At 42.9% G+C, this 19091-nt stretch overlaps 1 protein-coding gene across 2 annotated transcripts in view; it reads left to right on the forward strand.

The window, feature by feature from the left end:
- Positions 1–3034: 3034 nt before the first annotated feature.
- The window catches only part of vps53 (VPS53 subunit of GARP complex), a 258571-nt gene continuing 242514 nt past the window's right edge, over positions 3035–19091 (forward strand). The window contains exons 1-3 of one of the 2 annotated variants that reach the window (XM_068010509.1): positions 3035–3209; positions 7027–7107; positions 10408–10457. In XM_068010509.1, the coding sequence (XP_067866610.1) occupies positions 3114–3209; positions 7027–7107; positions 10408–10457 (227 nt within the window). In that variant the 5' untranslated portion in view covers positions 3035–3113. The remainder of the gene's footprint in view (positions 3210–7026; positions 7108–10407; positions 10458–19091) is intronic. The other variant, XM_068010508.1, reaches the window with a different exon arrangement.

The following is a 19091-nucleotide window of genomic DNA, read 5'->3' on the forward strand; positions in this document are numbered from 1 at the left end:
GCACTAATTCTTTTTGAAACACTTGAAATGGCAACTATGTTTTTAGTAGAATATACCCAGTATTGAATGCGTGTTATTAAAAAGCTTCTTAAGGTTATTGTCAGATGTTTAATTATTTTTCAAAGCTACGTTTCCCCCCAAAACATTTTGATGTAATACTAATCTTTCTTGCCTTTCCTTACTCACAGCTCTGAATGTGAGATAGCTCACTTTCTGTATTTTTCTCTCCCCAGATCCCCAAAATGACTTTCCCTTGATTGCCCTTTAACAAGGACTTCATAGTTCTTAAGCGTTTTTCCATAACAATCTTTTAATTTGGGAACAGGTGCAGAATAGGAGATAACATGGAAGAAAAGTCAGTTACCACGAGGGGCGGCACAGTGGTTAGCACCCGCAGCCTCACAGCTCCAGTGACCCAGGTTCGATTCTAGGTACTGTCTGTGTGGAGTTTGCAAGTTCTCCCTGTGACCGTGTGGGTTTCTGCCAGATGCTCCGGTTTCCTCCCACAACCAAAGACTTGCAGGTTGATAGGTAAATTGCCCCTAGTGTAGGTAGGGGAATTGAGGGGATGTGGTAGGAATATGGGATTAATGTATGATTAGTAAAAATGGGTGGTTGATGGTTGGCACAGACCTGGTGGGCCGAAGGGCCTGTTTCAGTACTGTATCTCTAAATCAATAAACTGGTCACTTGCATCTTATCTTTGGTGTTGAAAACTAACACACATGGGAAATTGTAGCTTCCCTAGTCTTTCCCTAGTTATTGTCATCATCCACAAGGAGCTTTGGTTCTTCATCAATTTGAAAAGAAATACCCTTTCTCCTTTACAGCTCAGAATATCCATCTCAGATTTGAGCCAAGGTAAAATGGTAGTGTGGTCAAAAGCCTTTCACTATCCTAAAGGACAATTACAGTCTCAAATCCTATTCGATGACAAACTGCATCCTCTGACCTTTCCCACATTTCATTCATACCTCTAAGTGTGAGGTGGTTGTGGAGCTTTTTGTCTCTGAGATTGAGAATATCTTTGCTCCATTCTCACCTTCTTAATGGTCTCCTTTGCACTAATACTGCTATGATCAGCCCCTCCTCCAAAATTCCTGTTTCCATTTCACTTCTCTATCCAACCACCACCCTACCTCTAACCTCCATTTCCCCTCGAAGGTCTTTGAATGCTTTGTTGACTCCCAGTTCCAACTCTCACTTCTCACTTGAATTGCTTTCATCCAGTTACCAGCCTGTTCCCAGCAGGTTTCCTTGGCTTTTGGGAAGAGGTATTGGGGTAAAAAGGGGGGAGAATTTTGAAAAAAAATAAAATTTTAAAAGTTAATTAATTTCTATTTGGTTTTGTTAGCACAAAGGAGATTTGCTCTTTGCTAACAATTGATTAACATCTGAGAACTGTAGAGCAGAGCTTTGTGTGTGCAAGTAAGCACGCATTGGTAGAACTCTATGGTCCTAGGGAAGAAAGTGAGTTGGAGCTGCAATATAACATCAGCTTTCTGGTCCTGTGCCACTTCACATAGTTAGTATTTTCAAACTGCTATCTGTTATATAACATTGCCCCAAAACATTGCTGTTCTTGAGTACACAACAGGAAAAATGGAGGACGAAATAAAAGTCAGGGACAAGATGACTCCTAATATACAATTCTGCCACCTCCTGGTGTGTTGCATCTCATGCATGTTTCTTTGTGTAGTTTTGAGTAAGCATGTAATCACGATGGGTAAACACTTGAAATGTTAACCTGTCTTTTCTCTTTACATATTCTGACTCATCTGCTGTGTGTTTCCAGCATTTTCTGTTTTAATTTCAGATTTTCCAGCATTTAGGTTTGCACTAAGACCAGCCGTAGATCGTTTGGTAGCACTCTCAACTCTGAGCCAGAAGGTTGTGGGTTCAAGTTCCACTGCACAGGCTTCAACACAAAAATCTAGGCTGACCCTCCAGTGCAGAAGTGAGGGATCGCTGCACTGTCAGAGGCGCTGTCTTTCAGATGAAATATTAAACTGCGGCCCCATCTGCTCTTGCAGGTGGATGTAAAAGATCCCATAGCACTATTTTGAAGAAGAGTAGGGGAGTTATCCCTCGCGTCATTGTTGTTAGTGGGATCTTGTGTGCAAATTGGCAGCCCCATTTCATACATTACAACAGCAGATGCACTTCAAAAGTGCTTCATTGGTTATAAAGCGCCTTGGTGTGTCCTGAGTTTGTGAAAGGTTCTACTTACATGCAAGTCCTTTTTTAAAAATGATTGAGCAATATATCGATAAAGTGGTGTTAAAATCCTGGATTTAGAAATGTAGGAACAGGAATAGTCCATTCAGCCTCTTGAGACTGTTCTACAATTCAGTTAGATCATGGCTGATCTGTATTTTAACTCCAAATACCCACCTTGGTTCTCTAGACCCTTAATACCCTCACTGAACAAAAATTTATCTTAGTTCTGACATTTTCAAATTGAGTTAGTCTCAATGGCTTTCAGCGGGGGAGAGTTCCAGATTGTCACAACCTTTTGTATGATGAATTGGAAAGAATTTAGGCTGCAATGGAGTGAATAGATTAAGATGGGTCAAATGAACTTCCCCATCTATTATCATTTTGTGACCTGCCTCTATTTTGAGATTTCCAAAACTGATGGTGTTTTTCCTTTTCATCTCCACAATATAAATAACTCCAGTTAACCTGTCAGATTACAGTGCAGAAATATCTTTATGATATATTGTTTTACTATGTGAATCACATGCAACAACTGCTGATATAAACTGATTAATATTCATTTTCTAAACTTGGGGAAACCATTCATTTATAAGTAATAATGGTCAAACTGAACAAAGCCACTTCTTGCAACATTTTAATATTGCTTCGTACTTTTTCTTAAACATAAGTTGGGTTGCAAATAAGTTCTATTAGTTATATCAAATGAGTGGAAACATTGAATTGTTATGCACGTCACAATTTCTTTGCAGCAAGTTTGGAAACTCGACTGAACTGAGGATACCCAGCAGTTTGGCTCGCGTCACGTGACCACGGCGGCCAGCTTCACAGGCACCACCCCTATCACGTGTCGCAGGGCGGAGTCCGCCAGAATCCCAGGGTGCATCTCGCTGGCGATGGCCGCCACCATGGAGGAGGAAGAGCTGGAGTTTGTGGATGAGTTGGAGGGTGTCCTAAACTTGACCCCGGAGGTGCAGCAGGCGATAGAGCAGGTACAGGGCAGCCATTATAAAGCGGTGGGAACAGGCTGCAGTTGTTATTAACCTTGGTGAGGGTTGACATTGAATCAAATTAGGAAGGGGCTATTTGTTGTTTTTATTGACAGCTGTCTGCCAGAGCCCTGCTGTATCCCTGACAACGCTCACTGAGTCCAGCATTCAGTCACAGCGACTCTTAGTCATTTGCTTCAACTGTTGGATTGCCTTAATTTTGCATATTGCCGAAACTTGCTGAACAGGGACCTGCACGGGTTCAATTCCCACCCAGGGCTTGAGCACAAAAAATCAAGGCTGACACTCCCAGTGCGGTACTGAGGGACTGCTACACTGTCGAAGCTGCTGTCTTTCGGATGAGACGTTAAGCTGAGGCTCCGTCTGCTCCCTCAGTTGGATGTAAAAGTTCCCATGGCACTATTTTGAGGAAGAGTTATCCCTGGTGTCCTAACCAATATTTATCCCTCAATTAACATTGCAAAAACAGATTATCAGGTCCTTATCACATTGTTGATTATGGGAGTTTTCTGTGTGCATACTGGCTGCTGCGTTTCCTGCAGTAGGACAGTGACTGCACTTCAAAAAATACTTCATTTGCTGTAAAGTGCTTTGAGATGTCTGATGGTTGTGCAATGTGCTATCCAAAGCAAGTTTTTTCATGTACATGGTTGTCACTGGAGATATGTTAGGGGTTACACAAGCTTTGAACCCTTTGCTTAAAACACAGTTCTTTTATTTAGCTTTTATTTAGATGTGTGTAGCTCTGAAACTGAAGCATGCAGGTATCAGGCCCAGTGATGGTGCATCTGCTGTTAATTGACAAACCCCAGTCTGGGCAAAATGGAGTAAATGAGGCAAACCCAGTAGTGAGTAGGTGCACGTACACAATAAGAGGGAACATTAAAACTTCAATCTTTTAACAACAAATTTTCAATAGAAGAGAATCAGGATGAAGAAGGCAAAATTGGTACTTGTGATGATGCATCTTTCTTTCCCAAAGATGCTGACTGGTGCTGGATTACAGTTTCAAGGGTGTCAGCCTAACTTTAGTATGGCATGAGCTTGGACAGTAGGTTTCGGCAGGGTATTTGACTAAATGGGTTACATAGCTGAACCTGATTCTTTGCCATGCATAGATTTCCTGACTGGTATTTTTCCTCTCCCTAAGCAAGTGACATGAATCAATTGTCATGCCCTTGTAGCTGAGATCAGCTAATGCATTACAGACTAAGAATTGAACCACGATCCTCTAGGCTGAATAGTGCTATAGTGGACACTAGTTTCACTTACCAGATTGGAAGGGAAACTGAAACAGTTTTAAAATTGTGCTTACAAAGTGAGGAAGATGGTTGTGGTTATTTGAGGCCAAAAATCTCAGCCCCAGAATATTTCTGCTGTAGTTACTCATGGCAGTGTCCTAAGCCCAGCCATCTTCAGATGCTTCATCAAACACCTTCCCTCCACCATAAGGTCAGAAGTGGGGAAGTTCGGTGATGATGGCACAGTGTTCAGTACCATTTGTAACTCCTCATAATGAAGCACGCCATCTCTGCAGCAAGAAGACCTGGGCAACTTTCAGGGTTTGGCTAATAAGTGGCAAGTAACATTTGTGTGACACAAGTGCCAGGCAATGGCCATCTCCAACAAGAGAAAATCTAGCTGTCTCCTCTTGACATTCAATGGCATTACCATCGCCAGACCTCCACCCTTAACATCCTGGGGTTCATCATCGACCAGAAACTGACTGGACGAGCTACATAAATGCTGTGGCTACAAGAGCAGGTCAGAGGCTGGGAATTCTGCAGAGAGTAACTTGCTTCCTGACTCCCCAAAGCCTTTTCACCATCTACAAGGCACAAGACAGGAGTGTGATGGAATACTCTCCACTTGCCTGGATGAGTGCAGCTCCAACAACACTCAAGAAGCTTAATACTATCAAGGAGAAATCAGCCTGCTTGACGGGCATCTACCACCTTAAGCATTCACTCCTTCCACCCCTGGTGCACCATGGCTGCAGTGTGTACCATCAACAAGATGCACTGCAACAACTAGCCAAGCGTTCTTCGACAGCATCTTGCAAACCTGTGACCTCTACTGTTTAGATGGGCAAGGGCAGCGGACGCATGGGAACACCACCACCTGCAAGTTCCCCTCAAGCCGCACACCATACTGACTTGGAACTATATCTTTCCTTTCTTCACTGTCACTGGGTCAAAATCTTGGAACTCCCTTCCTAATGGCACTGTGGCTGTATGTACACTACATGGACTGTGGCGGTTCAAGAAAGCAGCTCGCCACCACCTTGAGCAGTTAGGAATGGGCAATAAATACTGGTCTTGCCAGGGATGCTCATATCCTGTGAAAGAATAAAAAAAAGTAACAAAACAGCACCTCTTGATTAGTTAGATGTTTTATATGCAACAATTTTCCTACTTGCTAGAAATTTTTTTTTTGACTCCAGCGTTTACCGAAATCAACCATGCAGATTGAATCCTCTTCCTGTTCCTGCCAAAACATCCACAGTTCCATATTTGGAGTAATAACACCTAAAGGCACAGCATTATTTTTCCAAAAATGAAAACTATAGAAATGAATTCATTAGACAAAACCACCCATAAATATCATCGAAAGTTTGCCCTATTGTTGACCGACTCTACTGCAGTCAAAAATTATACACTGGTTGATTTTAAATATTTTCAGAATTCTCCCAAATGCAAGTTAGTGACTAGTTCAATGAATGACTTGTGGATCATGGCAAGTTGTGTGTGAAAGCTGGGAATCTAAGGAGAAGGATACAACTCAAAGGAATGTCAGATGAGTAGGATTGTATTTAACTTTGATTCATGGATAATATTGGATGTTGGTGGGAAAAACACTGAAAGTGAGCAATAAATGATTTGGCCTTCATTGTGTTTAAATAAAATGGACAGGAGGAAAATTTAGCTGTGCTGGTTGGCAGTGTCCTCATTAGAAAGTGACATCGGTAAAATAAGATTTTGGGGTATATAGGTGGATCCATGCATAAAAGATGATGGCCTTGACACTTGGTTGAGACCACGCTGGAATCACTGCGCCCAATTTAATACTGGAAAAGATTCAAAACAAGACACTCAGGGTGGTTCTGAATCTTGGATCCTGGAACTGTATTGAAATGACCAAGGACTTTGACCCAGAACCCATTGTCCTTTGGGGGGGAAACCAAGGGCTCGGGAGCAGAATGAGTTTTTAAAATCAAGAAGTCAGTAGGTGGTTGTGGAGCATCTGTTTGTAGGAGCAGCGTTGTCTTTTTACCTTTTGAGATCTGGGTTCATACACAGAACAGCCTGAAGGCTTTCTGGGTAAAGGGTCCTTTTTTGTGAACTAAGGTTTTAGCTATCTGTCCTATTCCTGCAGTGTGAATCTGTAGTTCAAAACTGTAGTTCAAACTTGTCCATATTTTTTTTTTTAAAATAAAGAAGCTACAGATAATTGGTGTGGGAATTGGCAATCTTCAGTTGATGGAGGCAGAGCTACTCATCTCCAGGATTAACGTGCATTGTAAAGAATACTTAATTTTACCCGAGCAGGAGTTGATGCCTTCAGGAGAGGAAAAGGGGAGAAGTTGCAAAATAAAAACAAGAGCTAGCATATAAACTGCGAACCGTAAGAGACTTAAATAATTTTTCTCAGCTTCACATATAAAAAATTGCTAAAAGTAAATTAAAACTGCACAGATTCTTTCCTGAGGATTGTGCAGAGTCAGATAGGGGCCTTGGTGTTGTTGAATGATAAATATTGAATAAAGTGCTTGACAAATCATTTTCATTGAACCACACAGGTGTTCCCCAGCCAGGACCCCTTGGACAGGGCTGATTTTAATGCGGTGGAATACATCAACACACTTTTCCCAACAGAACAGGTAGGACAACTGAAGGGATGGTTGAATTTATTTTCTATGCAGTGTGGTTTCTCCATATGTTCTTCCAACTAGTGACTATGTTGTTCTGGTCAACTGAAGGTTAAGGACTGTCTATTCCAGCCATCAGGAGATACTTGATGACAGTTGTCTGGAATTAAGCAGTAAAGCAGAGTGTATTTCATTTACGTGGCATTTTTAAAAATTCTGTGTTCTTATGAAAAAGTTCATTCGTTGAGTCATATGGAGGCATTTATTCAGTGTCGAGTTCCTTAGTGAGACTCCTGGAGAGTGCAAAAAAAAGTCATTCACTCATTACTGGTTATGGAGCATTGTTGTCGACAAGATGGCTGTTGAATTTGTCTACATAACCGTGACTGTGCTCAAATTAATTGATTTTACATGAAATCCTTTGAACATTTCTGAGAGGATATATTGAGTTAGTGAGTCTGCAAACCAGAAACGGGCCATTTGGCTCCAAGTGCTAAGGTGCTATGTAAATGCCATTTATTTGTAATGAATTTTGAATCAGAGACAGCTCTGCGTTTCCCATCGCTGATAGGAAAGGATGCTATCATAAAACTTTGTCACTTCTATTGGCTTATTGTCTGTTTGAGACCAGATATGGCAGGTCACCAGGAAACTGTAAATAAAGGAATTAAAGCCAAGCTTTTTCTCACAGGTAGGAGAGCTGACTTTCTCACTCAAAACACTGCTCTGTTTTATAAATAACTAAAAAAAATATATTCAGTATGATTCTCATTGATGTTCTGGCAAATCATTACCAGTGGATACTTGCCAGGTCACACCTCCTTACTGCCTGGTTGCTTCAGTAACATCACTTAAAGGGAGGTGTTGTGGAGCAGCTGCATTTGAAGCAATGTGTACCACAACTTTGGATTATATTCAGCCAATAGCATACTTCCTTGAATTGGGTGGCCCTGAGCAGTCAGGGACCCCAGTGCATTCAGTGGAGCCCCCCCACTGGGATGCCTCCTGTTAGTTATTTCTGGAGCAGGCAAGCAGCAAGAAAGCTCAACTATGAGGTTTTTGTTGGAAGTAAAGATTTGACAAAGTGCCAAGAAGAATTTTTTTACGTATGTTGAATGGAATACCTACCGAGTGACTGGCTACAGAGCAGCACCGGTGTGGGGATGAACTTGGTAGCAGTTCTCAGCCCTCCCCTTAGCCATGGAACGTATACGGCATATAGGAAAACCATTTAGAAAAAGGTAAGGGACGGAAATAAGACTTGTCCAAAAAAATTACCTTAAGGGAATATTTCAGATTGTAGTAGGAGTTGCTAATCTAATGGAGTTGTCCAAATCCTTTAAAAAGATCCTGTATCGGGTTTTCTGAATCTTTGGTGATTGTTGCCATCAATTCAGCCCTTGTACAAATTAATCGTCTTCAAAATGACTGTTGGGTAATGTGCTAGCTATTTGCAATTGATGATGGGCAATAAATGCTGGCCTTGCTAATGACTCCCAAATCCTGTGAATGAATTAAAAAAAAAACTAGTGCAGGATAAGTCAGATGTCAGTGCCTAAACTGACACTGAAGCGAAGGGAGTCTCACTAATTTTCACTTTGGGAGGTCAGGTTGGATGCTGACTTTGGATTCATGCTGCATTTGCAGTATAACTGCAGTGTTGCTGTGAGACAGTCTTTTTCTACTGATGCTGTAATGTGAATGCCGCCTTAGTTACTTGTGAGGAAAGCACAGAACTCAACAGGTAGACAATCTGATCAACTTTCTTGCCTTACTATTGTGTCTGTTTAGTGCCAGGGCTATTCCCCTCAGGGGATGCTGATCAACATATAGGTTTTTGTTCCAGGAGAAGTGATCGTCCTTCCCGACTTGTCAGCAGCTTTTGACATGGTTGACCACATAATCCTCCTACAACGCCTCTTCACTGTCATCCAGTTGGGTAGTACTGCACTCATTTGGTTCCATTCTTACCTTGCAATGGCTTCCCTTCCTGCTCCCACACATTACCTCTGGTGTCCCCCAAAGATTTATGCTAGGCCTTCTACTATTTCTCATCTAAATGCTGCCCTTCAGCAGCATCATCTGAAAGCACAGTTAGTTTTCACATGCGTGCTGACAACACCCAACTCTACCTCACCACCACCTTTCGACTACTCCACTTTTGCTTAATTATCAGATTGCTTATCCACCATCCAGTACTGGATGAGTAGAAGTTTCCTCCATTGAAATATTGGGAAGACCAAAGCCATTGTCTTTGTTCCCCGTCACAAACTCTGTTCCTGAACTACTGACTCCATCTCTGTTCCTGGCAACTGTCTTTGACTAAATCAGTCTGTTCGCAACCTTGGTGTCATAGTTGACCCCGAGATGAGCTCCTGACCACATATTGGCGCCATCACTAAGACTGCCTATTTCCACCTCCATTACATCACCCGACTCAGTCCCTGTCTCAGCTCGTCTGCTGCTGAAACCCTCACTCATCTCTTTGTTAACTCTGGACTTGACTACTCTAATGCACGCCTGGCTGCTCTCCCACATTCTACCCTCTGTAAATTTGAGGTCATCTAAAACTGCTGTCTGTGTCCTTACTGGCACCATATCCCATTTGCCCAGCACTCCATGCTCGCTGACCTACATTGGCTCATCCTTGTTTTCAAATTGCTCCATGGCCTCACCCCTCCTTTTCTCTGTAACCTCCTCCAACTCCATAATGCTCTCTAACTCTGGCCTCTTGTGTGTCACCGATATTAATTGTTGCACCATTGGTGGCCGTGCCTTCAGCTGTCTGGACCCTGAGCTCTGGAATTCCTTCTCAAACCTCTCTGCCCCCTTTCCTTCTTTACTCCTTAAAACCTACCTCTCTGTCCATGCTTTTGGCCATCTGCCCTAATATCGCTTTATGTGGGCTTGTGTCAGTTTTTGCTTTATAATGCACCTGTGAAGCACTTTTGGACATTTTGTTACGTTAAAGGTGCTATATAAATACAAGTTGTTGTTCTTGCCTGTATTAGTGTGCCATTTGTGTGACTGTTACTTAATAATTGAATAGCATTGAAAAATCCTCTGTTAGCCATTCTTCTAAGTGAATGGCCCAACATATATTAACTATATTAGATGGAGTGAGTTGGATCTATATGAATAATAGAACTGTATTGAATAGATTGAAAGATTTGATATTTGCTTGAAGGATTAACTGTGCATTTGTTATGCTCCGCTAGGAGTCACTGCTTTACTGAATTTAAAGCTGCTCTTTACTAGTTTAGCCTTTCACAGACTGAATGTTCTCATTCTTGCTTTTCTTTCTCCCCTAAGTCTTTAGCCAACATTGATGAAGTTGTAAACAAGATTAGACTAAAGATAAGGTGAGTGAAATAAATTATTAACTCTTTACTGGTAGTAAGGATTCCACAATGTACCAGTTAATAGTGCCTCATTTAAATGTGCATACAAGTGAAAATTGCCATTCCAATCATTTCTATCCTTAAGGTGTTTGACAAGAGTAGTTTTTAATTTACATTACCTGATGCTGTTTTGCACCACGGCCCCTACCCTGTTCCATCCACCCCACCTCTTTGGTTTGGTCTCTTCTGCAATGGGGAGACCAAATGCAGATTGGGTGACCGCTTTGCGGAACACCGCTCAGTCCGGAAGCATGACCCCGAGCTTTTGGTTGCTGGCCATTTCAACACCTCCACCCCCAACTGCTCTCATGCTCACATCTGGGCTGGGTCCTGGGCTTGCTGCAGTGTTCCAGCGAACATCAATGCAAGCTCGAGGAACAGCATCTCATTTACCGGTTAGGCACACTACAGCCTGCCAGACTGAAGATTGAATTTAATAATTTCAGAGCATGACTGGGCCCCCCCCTTTAATTGTTTAGTTATTTTTTCTTTTTTCCTTTTTTATTTGGTTAGTTTATTTTAGTTTTTTTTAGTGTGTTTAGTTTGTTTCTACTGTGCCTACCCACTGTTTTCTGTTTTTTAAAACATTATTTTAATGTTTGTGCTTGGAGTGCTTTGTGCTTTACAGTCTATTCACACCCTCTCTGTACTAATGCTTTGTCTTTCAGCGCACCATTAGCATACTGTTTGCCTTTGTTCCATGACCTTCTGATCAGTTATTCTCTTGTCCTGTCAACACTTCCTCTTTTGTTATCTCTTGCCCCACCCCCCCGCTTTACTTGCTTAAAATCTTTTATATTTCTAATATTTGTCAGTTCTGAAGAAGGGTCACTGACCTGAAACGTTAACTCTGCTTCTCTCTCCACACATGCTGCCAGACCTGCTGAGTATTTCCAGCATTTCTTGTTGTTCAGATTTCCAGCATCTGCAGTATTTTTATTTTATTTTATTTGGCTTGTTAGTCATGAGTTACCAAAACTGTGCTGGCTCTTATCAGTCTACACTTTTCCAAATGCTCACATACTTTCACTGATAACAGATTCAGTCAACTTTTCCACTACTTTATTTACCAACATTTACTTAGTTTGTCCTTTTCTCCTTTTCAATATCAGCAACTTCCATTCACATGGCACACATTGCGCAGTAAAATACCCAAGGCATGGACACAGAGCCAAAAAATGGAATTTTAGGAGGGGTGATGAAAAGCTTGGTTGAATTAGTGGATTTTAAGGAAGGCATCAAAGGAGGGGGAAGTAGTGAGACAAGGAAATTTAGGGAAGAAATTCCAGCTAGTGGGATTTGAGTCGCCAAAGGTATGACTGATGATGATAACAAAAAGGGAGGGAGTAATACACGCAAACTTGGGGTCGAGATTGGAGAATTTGGGTTGGTGGTAGTACAGGGATTTCCAAGATTTCTAAGTGGGGTTGGGGGTGTGTGGGATTGAGGCCAGGTAAAGATAAAGGCAAGAATTTTAAGTATTATGGGCCTAGGAACCAATGCAGATCAGTGAGAGCTGGGTGACGAACAAGAGACTTAGGGTAGATTAAAATAGCCCCACCCTACAGCCTGAAAAACTGCCTGTTTTAGGAATAAGTGCCAGAAGGAGAAAGCCCCACCATCTTTCCTTGACCTTCAATGCAGCTACCATTGTCAAGTCCCTTACCTTCAACATCGTGGAGCTCATTGACCAGAAGTGAACCTGGACCAGCCATGTCAACGCAGTGGCTAAAAGCAAAGGGCAAATGCTGGATTCTGTGCTGAGTGATTCACTTCCAGACCGCTTAAAGCCTCTACACCTTTTACAGGACTAAATAGAGTTTGATGTAATATTCACAACTTGGTGATGGCTATGGCCACAATAACATGCAAGTAACCTGACACCAAGCAATTTGCTTAATTGGTGGCTCTCTCAGTGGACTCAATATCCATTCCCTCCACTACCAGTGCACTGTGGCTGCAGTATGTACAGTTTACAGGATGCACTGCACCAACTCATCAAGGTTACTTCAACAGCACTTTCTCATCTACATCTACCAAAGATAAGGACGAGAGAGGCAATATTGTGGGAATGCCATCACCTCCAAGTTTCGATCCAAGTCACACACCATCCTGACTTGGACATATATTGCTGTTCCTTCATTTTTGTTGGGCTAGTATCCTGAAATACCCTACCTTACACTTGTGGCAGCACCATCACAATAAGGACTGCAACAGTTCAAACGCATTAGTTTATCCATTACCGTTTTTCTAATAGCACAAATCCCCTTTACTATTTCCCATTCCCTTACTTTAAAAAAAAACTCATCCTTGTCTTCAAATTCCTCCATGGCCTCCCCCTCTCTATAACCTTCTACAGCCCTGCAACCCTCTTGTTATCTTCGCTCCTGCAATTCTGGCCTCTTGAGCATTCCGGATTTTATTTGCTCCAGCATTGGTGGCCGTGTCTTCTGCTGTGGAAGCCGTAAACTCTCGAGCTCCCTCCCTAAACCTCTCTACCTCTCTTTCCTCCTTTAAGGTGTTGCTTAAAACTTAAAAGCAAAATACTGCAGATGCTGGAAATCTGAAATAAAAACAAGAAATGCTGGAAATACTCAGCAGGTCTGGCAGCATCTGTGCAGAGTGAAGCAGAGTTAACGTTTCAGGTCAGAAACCCTTCTTCAGAACTGACAAATATTAGAAATGTAAAAGGTTTTAAGCAAGTAAAGCGGGGGTGGGGCAAGAGATAACAAAGGTGAAGGTGTTGATAGAACAGGCTCACAGAGAATAACTGACCCGAAGGTCATGGAACAAAGGCGAACGGTATGTTAATGGTGCGCTGAAAGACAAAGCGTTAGTACAGAGAGGGTGTGAATGACTGTAAAGCACAGAGCACTCCAAGCACAAACATAAAAAAAATACATTAAAAAAAATCAAAACAGTGGGTAGGCACAGTGGAAACAAACTAAACAAACGGAAAAACCTAAAATAAAATAACCAAATAAAAAAGGAAAAAGAAAAAATAACTAAGCATAAAAAGGGGGACCCTCTGACCATCCCCTCTGTGACCCTAACCGCCTCCTCTTCGCAATGGATGTCCAACCTCTCTACACCTCCATCCCGCACCAGAACGGTTTGAGGGCTCTCTGCTTCTTCCTTGAATAGAGGCCCAACCAGTCCCCATCCACCACCACCCTCCTCCGCCTGACTGAACTTGTTTTTACATTGAACAACTTCTCCTTCACTCGCTTCATTCAAGTAAAAGGTGTTGCTATGGGTACCTGCATGGGTCCCAGTTATGCTTGTCTTTTTATGGGATATGTGGAACATTTCTTGTTCCAGTCCTACTCAGGCCCCCTCCCCCAACTGTTTTTCCGGTTCATTGATGACTATATCGGAGCCGTTTCCTGCTCCCGTCCGGAACTAGAAAACCTTATTAACTTTGCTTCTAATTTCCACCTTCTCTCACCTTCACATGGTCCATCTCCGACACTTCCCATCCCTTCCTCGACTTCTCTGTTTCCATCTCTGGGGATAGGCTGTCTACGAATATTCATTTTAAGCCCACCGACTCCTACAGCTACCTCGACTACACTTCACACGCTGCCTCCTGTAAGGACTCCATTTCATTCTGCCAGTTTCTCCGTCTCTGACGCATCTGCTCTGATGCTACCTTCCACGACAGCGCTTCCGATATGTCTTCCTTTTTCCTCAGCCGAGAATTACCCCCCCCCCCCATTGTGGTTGACCGGGCCCTCAACCGTGTCCGGCCCATTTCCCGCACCTCTACCCTCACCCCTTCCCCTCCCTCCCAGAACTGCGACAGGGTTCCCCTTGTCCTCACTTTCCACCCCACCAGCTTCCAGATCCAAAGGATCATCTTCCGCCACCTCCAGCGTGATGCCACTGTCAAATGCATCTTCCCCTCCCTTCCCCTGTCAGCATTCCGAAGGGATCGTTCCCTCCACGACACCCTCGTCCACTGCTCCATTACCCCCACCACTTCGTCCCCTTCCCATAGCACCTTTCCCTGCAATCGCAGGAGGTGTATTAACTGTCCATTTACCTCCTCTCTCCTCACTATCCCAGGCCCCAGACGCTCCTTTCAGGTGAAGCAGCGATTTACTTGTACTTCTTTCAATTTAGTACACTGTATTCGCTGCTCACAATGCGGTCTCCTCTATATTGGGGAGACCAAACGCAGATTTGGTGACCGCTTTGCGGAACACCTCCGCTCAGTCTGTAAGCATGACCCCGAGCTTCTGGTTGCTTGCCATTTCAACACACCCCCCTGATCTCATGCTCACATCTCTGTCCTGGGATTGCTGCAGTGTTCCATCGAACATCAGCGCAAGCTTGAGGAGCAGCACCTCATTTACCGATGAGGCACACTACAGCATGCTGGACTGAACATTGAGTTCAATAATTTCAGAGCATGACGGGTCCCTCTTTTTATGCTTAGTTATTTTTTCCTTTTTTCTTTTTCCTTTTTTATTTGGTTATTTTATTTTAGGTTTTTCAATTTGTTTAGTTTGTTTCCACTGTGCTTACCCACTGTTTTGGTTTTTTTAATGCGTTTTTTTATGTTTGTGCCTGGAGTGCTCTGTGCTTTACAGTCATTCACACCCTCTCTATACTAACACTTTCAGTATACCATTAACATATCGTTCGCCTTTGTTCCATGACCACCTGGTCAGTTATTCTCTGTGAGCCTGTTCTATCAACACCTTCACCTTTGTTATCTCTTGCCCCACCCCCGCTTTACTTGCTTAAAACCTTTTACATTTCTAATATTTGTCAGTTCTGAAGAAGGGTTTCTGACCTGAAACGTTAACTCTGCTTCACTCTCCACAGATGCTGCCAGACCTGCTGAGTATTTCCAGCATTTCTTATTTTTAATTCTTAAAACTTAGTTCTTTGACCAATCTTTTGATCATCTGCCCTAATAACACATTATGTGGGTTGGTGTTGAATTTTGTTTGATAACACTCCTGTGCAGTGTGTTGGGATGTTTTGCTTTGTTAAAATTGCTATGTAAATGTAAGTTATATGCAAGACTTTTAATATATTACTCGTCAGTCTTCTATGGCAATACACATAGGGTATCAAGACTAAGTGTAGTATTCAAGTGAAGTGACAGTGTGGGCGGGGAATAATTGGACCAGAGCGTCCACACACAATTCAGTTCACATCTTCAAATTATACACGCTTATCTTTATTTTTATATAATATTTTGAAATTATATTCTTAAAATTAAATTGCAACATTTATGGCAGTGCAGGAAGTAAAGTTGGTAGAAACATAGGAGCTTCTCTGCTGTACAGGTTGAGGTCCTGGGGACTGCAAAACTGATGTGCTACAGCACCATTATTGGTGAGAGGGAGTAATCACCACATGACAAGTTTCTATGAGAAGTTTCCATTGTACAAGCAAAGGGATTTATAATGAGGAATGTTGACACAAAAGTGTGCTAAAAATGAGAGTCAAGTTTCGTACGCAAAGGTTGTGTTGATAGATTTTAAAAAATATATTATACACTTTGCACGGTGCTTGCAAAGATTACATTGTATATTGAGTTTATTGGCACAGATGCACATACTCTGGGAGCAATATGTAATTAAGTGTTGAAGCACTTTGGTCTTGGTTCCTTGGGTTGGTGGGAATTGCAAGGGGCCCTTCCTACATTAATGGAGGCATCTCGTTCGTTGGGTCACCAGGAAACGCTTTTTAAATGGAGAAAAATGTGCAGTCTTTGCTGAGTTTATTCTTTGAACAAACCTAAATAATTGAACTTAAAATAGCTCTTTAAAAAGCTTTGACACAGTAGACAGCACCATCCTCCAATGTTTATTTTTCATTCAGCTTAGTAGGGTTGCCCTTGTTCGGTTCCACTGTGTTACCTATCTCCAGCAATGGCTTCTTTTCCTGGCTCTCCCCCCTACCATCTCCCCCCCCCCCCCCCCCCGCCCCCCAGCCCCTCATTTATGTGCTACGCCTTAATGACACTAATGCAGAAGTAGGGCCAGCTTCCACATGCTCACTGATGCCACCTATTTCTATCTCTCCACTTCCTCTACTTCTACACCACCTCTCTTGACCACATCACTGACTCCATGTTGACAGACTGGTTATCAGACAACCAGCCTTGAAGGAGCCACAATTTTTTCCAGTCAAACATTGGAAGGACTGAAATCACCAACCGTCAGATCCTGCCAAAAACTCCATATGCTTGCCACTAATTCCACGCCCGATCCTGGCAGCTGTCTTGGGCTGAACCAGACTGTTGGTAATCTTGGCATCTTATTTGACCCATACTGAGTCTCTAACCTCATATCCTTTCCAACTCAAAGACCGTCTACTTCCAACTCTATAACATTGTCTGCCTTCGCCCTATTCCAGTCCATCGACTGAAACCCTCATCATGCCTTTCACTTTCAAAGCTTTCTTGGGTGGCCTCCCATCTTCCAGCCTCTCTAAACTTCACCTTAACTAAAACTTTTCAAATTATTGTTAGATATGTGAAATATTAATCCCTCAGTTGCATACCAGTGTTTGTCTAGCCAATCTGCATTAATTCTGTTAGTTAAGGACATTAATTTACACTTGAGTAAATTCAAATTTGGACGGCTGGTGATTTGCGCTTGAATGGAGTGTTGCAAGAGCAGGAGCAGCCCAGCAGGGTGCATCACTTTCACACTAATCTTAAAGTGTGCTTTTCTTGCCTCAGATGGCTGCAGTGTTCCCAACAATAGTCCATAGACTGTAGCTGTTTACAGTGCATGTTGTGCAGGGAATTGTAAATTAGCTAAAACAGCTCATGATCTGTGTATGGCATAGATTAATTTTGCAATATTTACGATCACCCTGCAACAGTTGTACAAATAGTTGTGGGATCTTGCTGTATGCAAAGCAGCCGACATCACAATGTTTACTTTTAAGTACTTTGTGTGTAGAACAGTTTGAGAGGTTTCATAAGGTGCTATATTAATGTAGGCATTTCTTTTACAAAAATGTCCTGGTTGTCTAACAAAAGATGCAATATCTACAAAGTATTCTTTTTTTTTCTTTCTTTTTCTTTTGGGCCTCCTTATCTCGAGAGACAATGGATATGCGCCTGGAGGTGGTCAGTGGTTTGTGAAGCAGCGCCTGGAGTGGCAATAAAGGCCAATTCTGGAGTGACAGACTCTTCCACAGGTGCTGCAGAGAAATTTGTTTGTCGGGGCTGTTGCACAGTTGGCTCTCCCCTTGCGCCTCTGTCTTTTTTCCTGCCAACTACTAAGTCTCTTCGACTCGCCACAATTTAGCCCTGTCTTTATGGCTGCCCGCCAGCTCTGGCGAATGCTGGCAACTGACTCCCACGACTTGTGATCAATGTCACACGATTTCATGTCGTGTTTGCAGACGTCTTTATAGCGGAGACATGGACGGCCGGTGGGTCTGATACCAGTGGCGAGCTCGCTGTACAATGTGTCTTTGGGGATCCTGCCATCTTCCATGCGGCTCACATGGCCAAGCCATCTCAAGCGCCGCTGACTCAGTAGTGTGTATAAGCTGGGGGTGTTGGCCGCTTCAAGGACTTCTGTGTTGGAGATATAGTCCTGCCACCTGATGCCAAGTATTCTCCGAAGGCAGCGAAGATGGAATGAATTGAGACGTCGCTCTTGGCTGGCATACGTTGTCCAGGCCTCGCTGCCATAGAGCAAGGTACTGAGGACACAGGCCTGATACACTCGGACTTTTGTGTTCCGTGTCAGTGCGCCATTTTCCCACACTCTCTTGGCCAGTCTGGACATAGCAGTGGAAGCCTTACCCATGCGCTTGTTGATTTCTGCATCTAGAGACAGGTTACTGGTGATAGTTGAGCCTAGGTAGGTGAACTCTTGAACCACTTCCAGAGCGTGGTCGCCAATATTGATGGATGGAGCATTTCTGACGTCCTGCCCCATGATGTTCGTTTTCTTGAGGCTGATGGTTAGGCCAAATTCATTGCAGGCAGACGCAAACCTGTCGATGAGACTCTGCAGGCACTCTTCAGTGTGAGATGTTAAAGCAGCATCGTCAGCAAAGAGGAGTTCTCTGATGAGGACTTTCCGTACTTTGGACTTCGCTCTTAGACGGGCAAGGTTGAACAACCTGCCCCCTGATCTTGTGTGGAGGAAAATTCCTTCTTCAGAGGATTTGAACGCATGTGAAAGCAGCAGGGAGAAGAAAATCCCAAAAAGTGTGGGTGCGAGAACACAGCCCTGTTTCACACCACTCAGGATAGGAAAGGGCTCTGATGAGGAGCCACCACAAAGTATATCCCATAACAATGTTAACTCATGGGAATATAGGCTCTTGAGGTCATTTACCCTCGCGTTCCTGTTCCACCATTCAATGAGATCATGGTTGATTGGTGACCTAACTCCATATACCCACCTTTGTCCCATATCCCTGATACCGTTGGTTAGAAAAAATCTCTCTGATTTAAAATTAACTATTAATCTAACATCAATTGCCGTTTGCAGAAGGGAGTTCCAAACTTCTACCACCCTTTGTGTGTAAGTGTTTCCTAACTTCACTCTGGAAAGGCCTGGCTCTAATTTTTAATACTATACTTCCTAGAGAACAAGACTC

Source organism: Heterodontus francisci, chromosome 30 (genome assembly GCF_036365525.1).
Source record: "Heterodontus francisci isolate sHetFra1 chromosome 30, sHetFra1.hap1, whole genome shotgun sequence".
Classification (NCBI taxonomy): Eukaryota; Metazoa; Chordata; class Chondrichthyes; order Heterodontiformes; family Heterodontidae; genus Heterodontus; species Heterodontus francisci.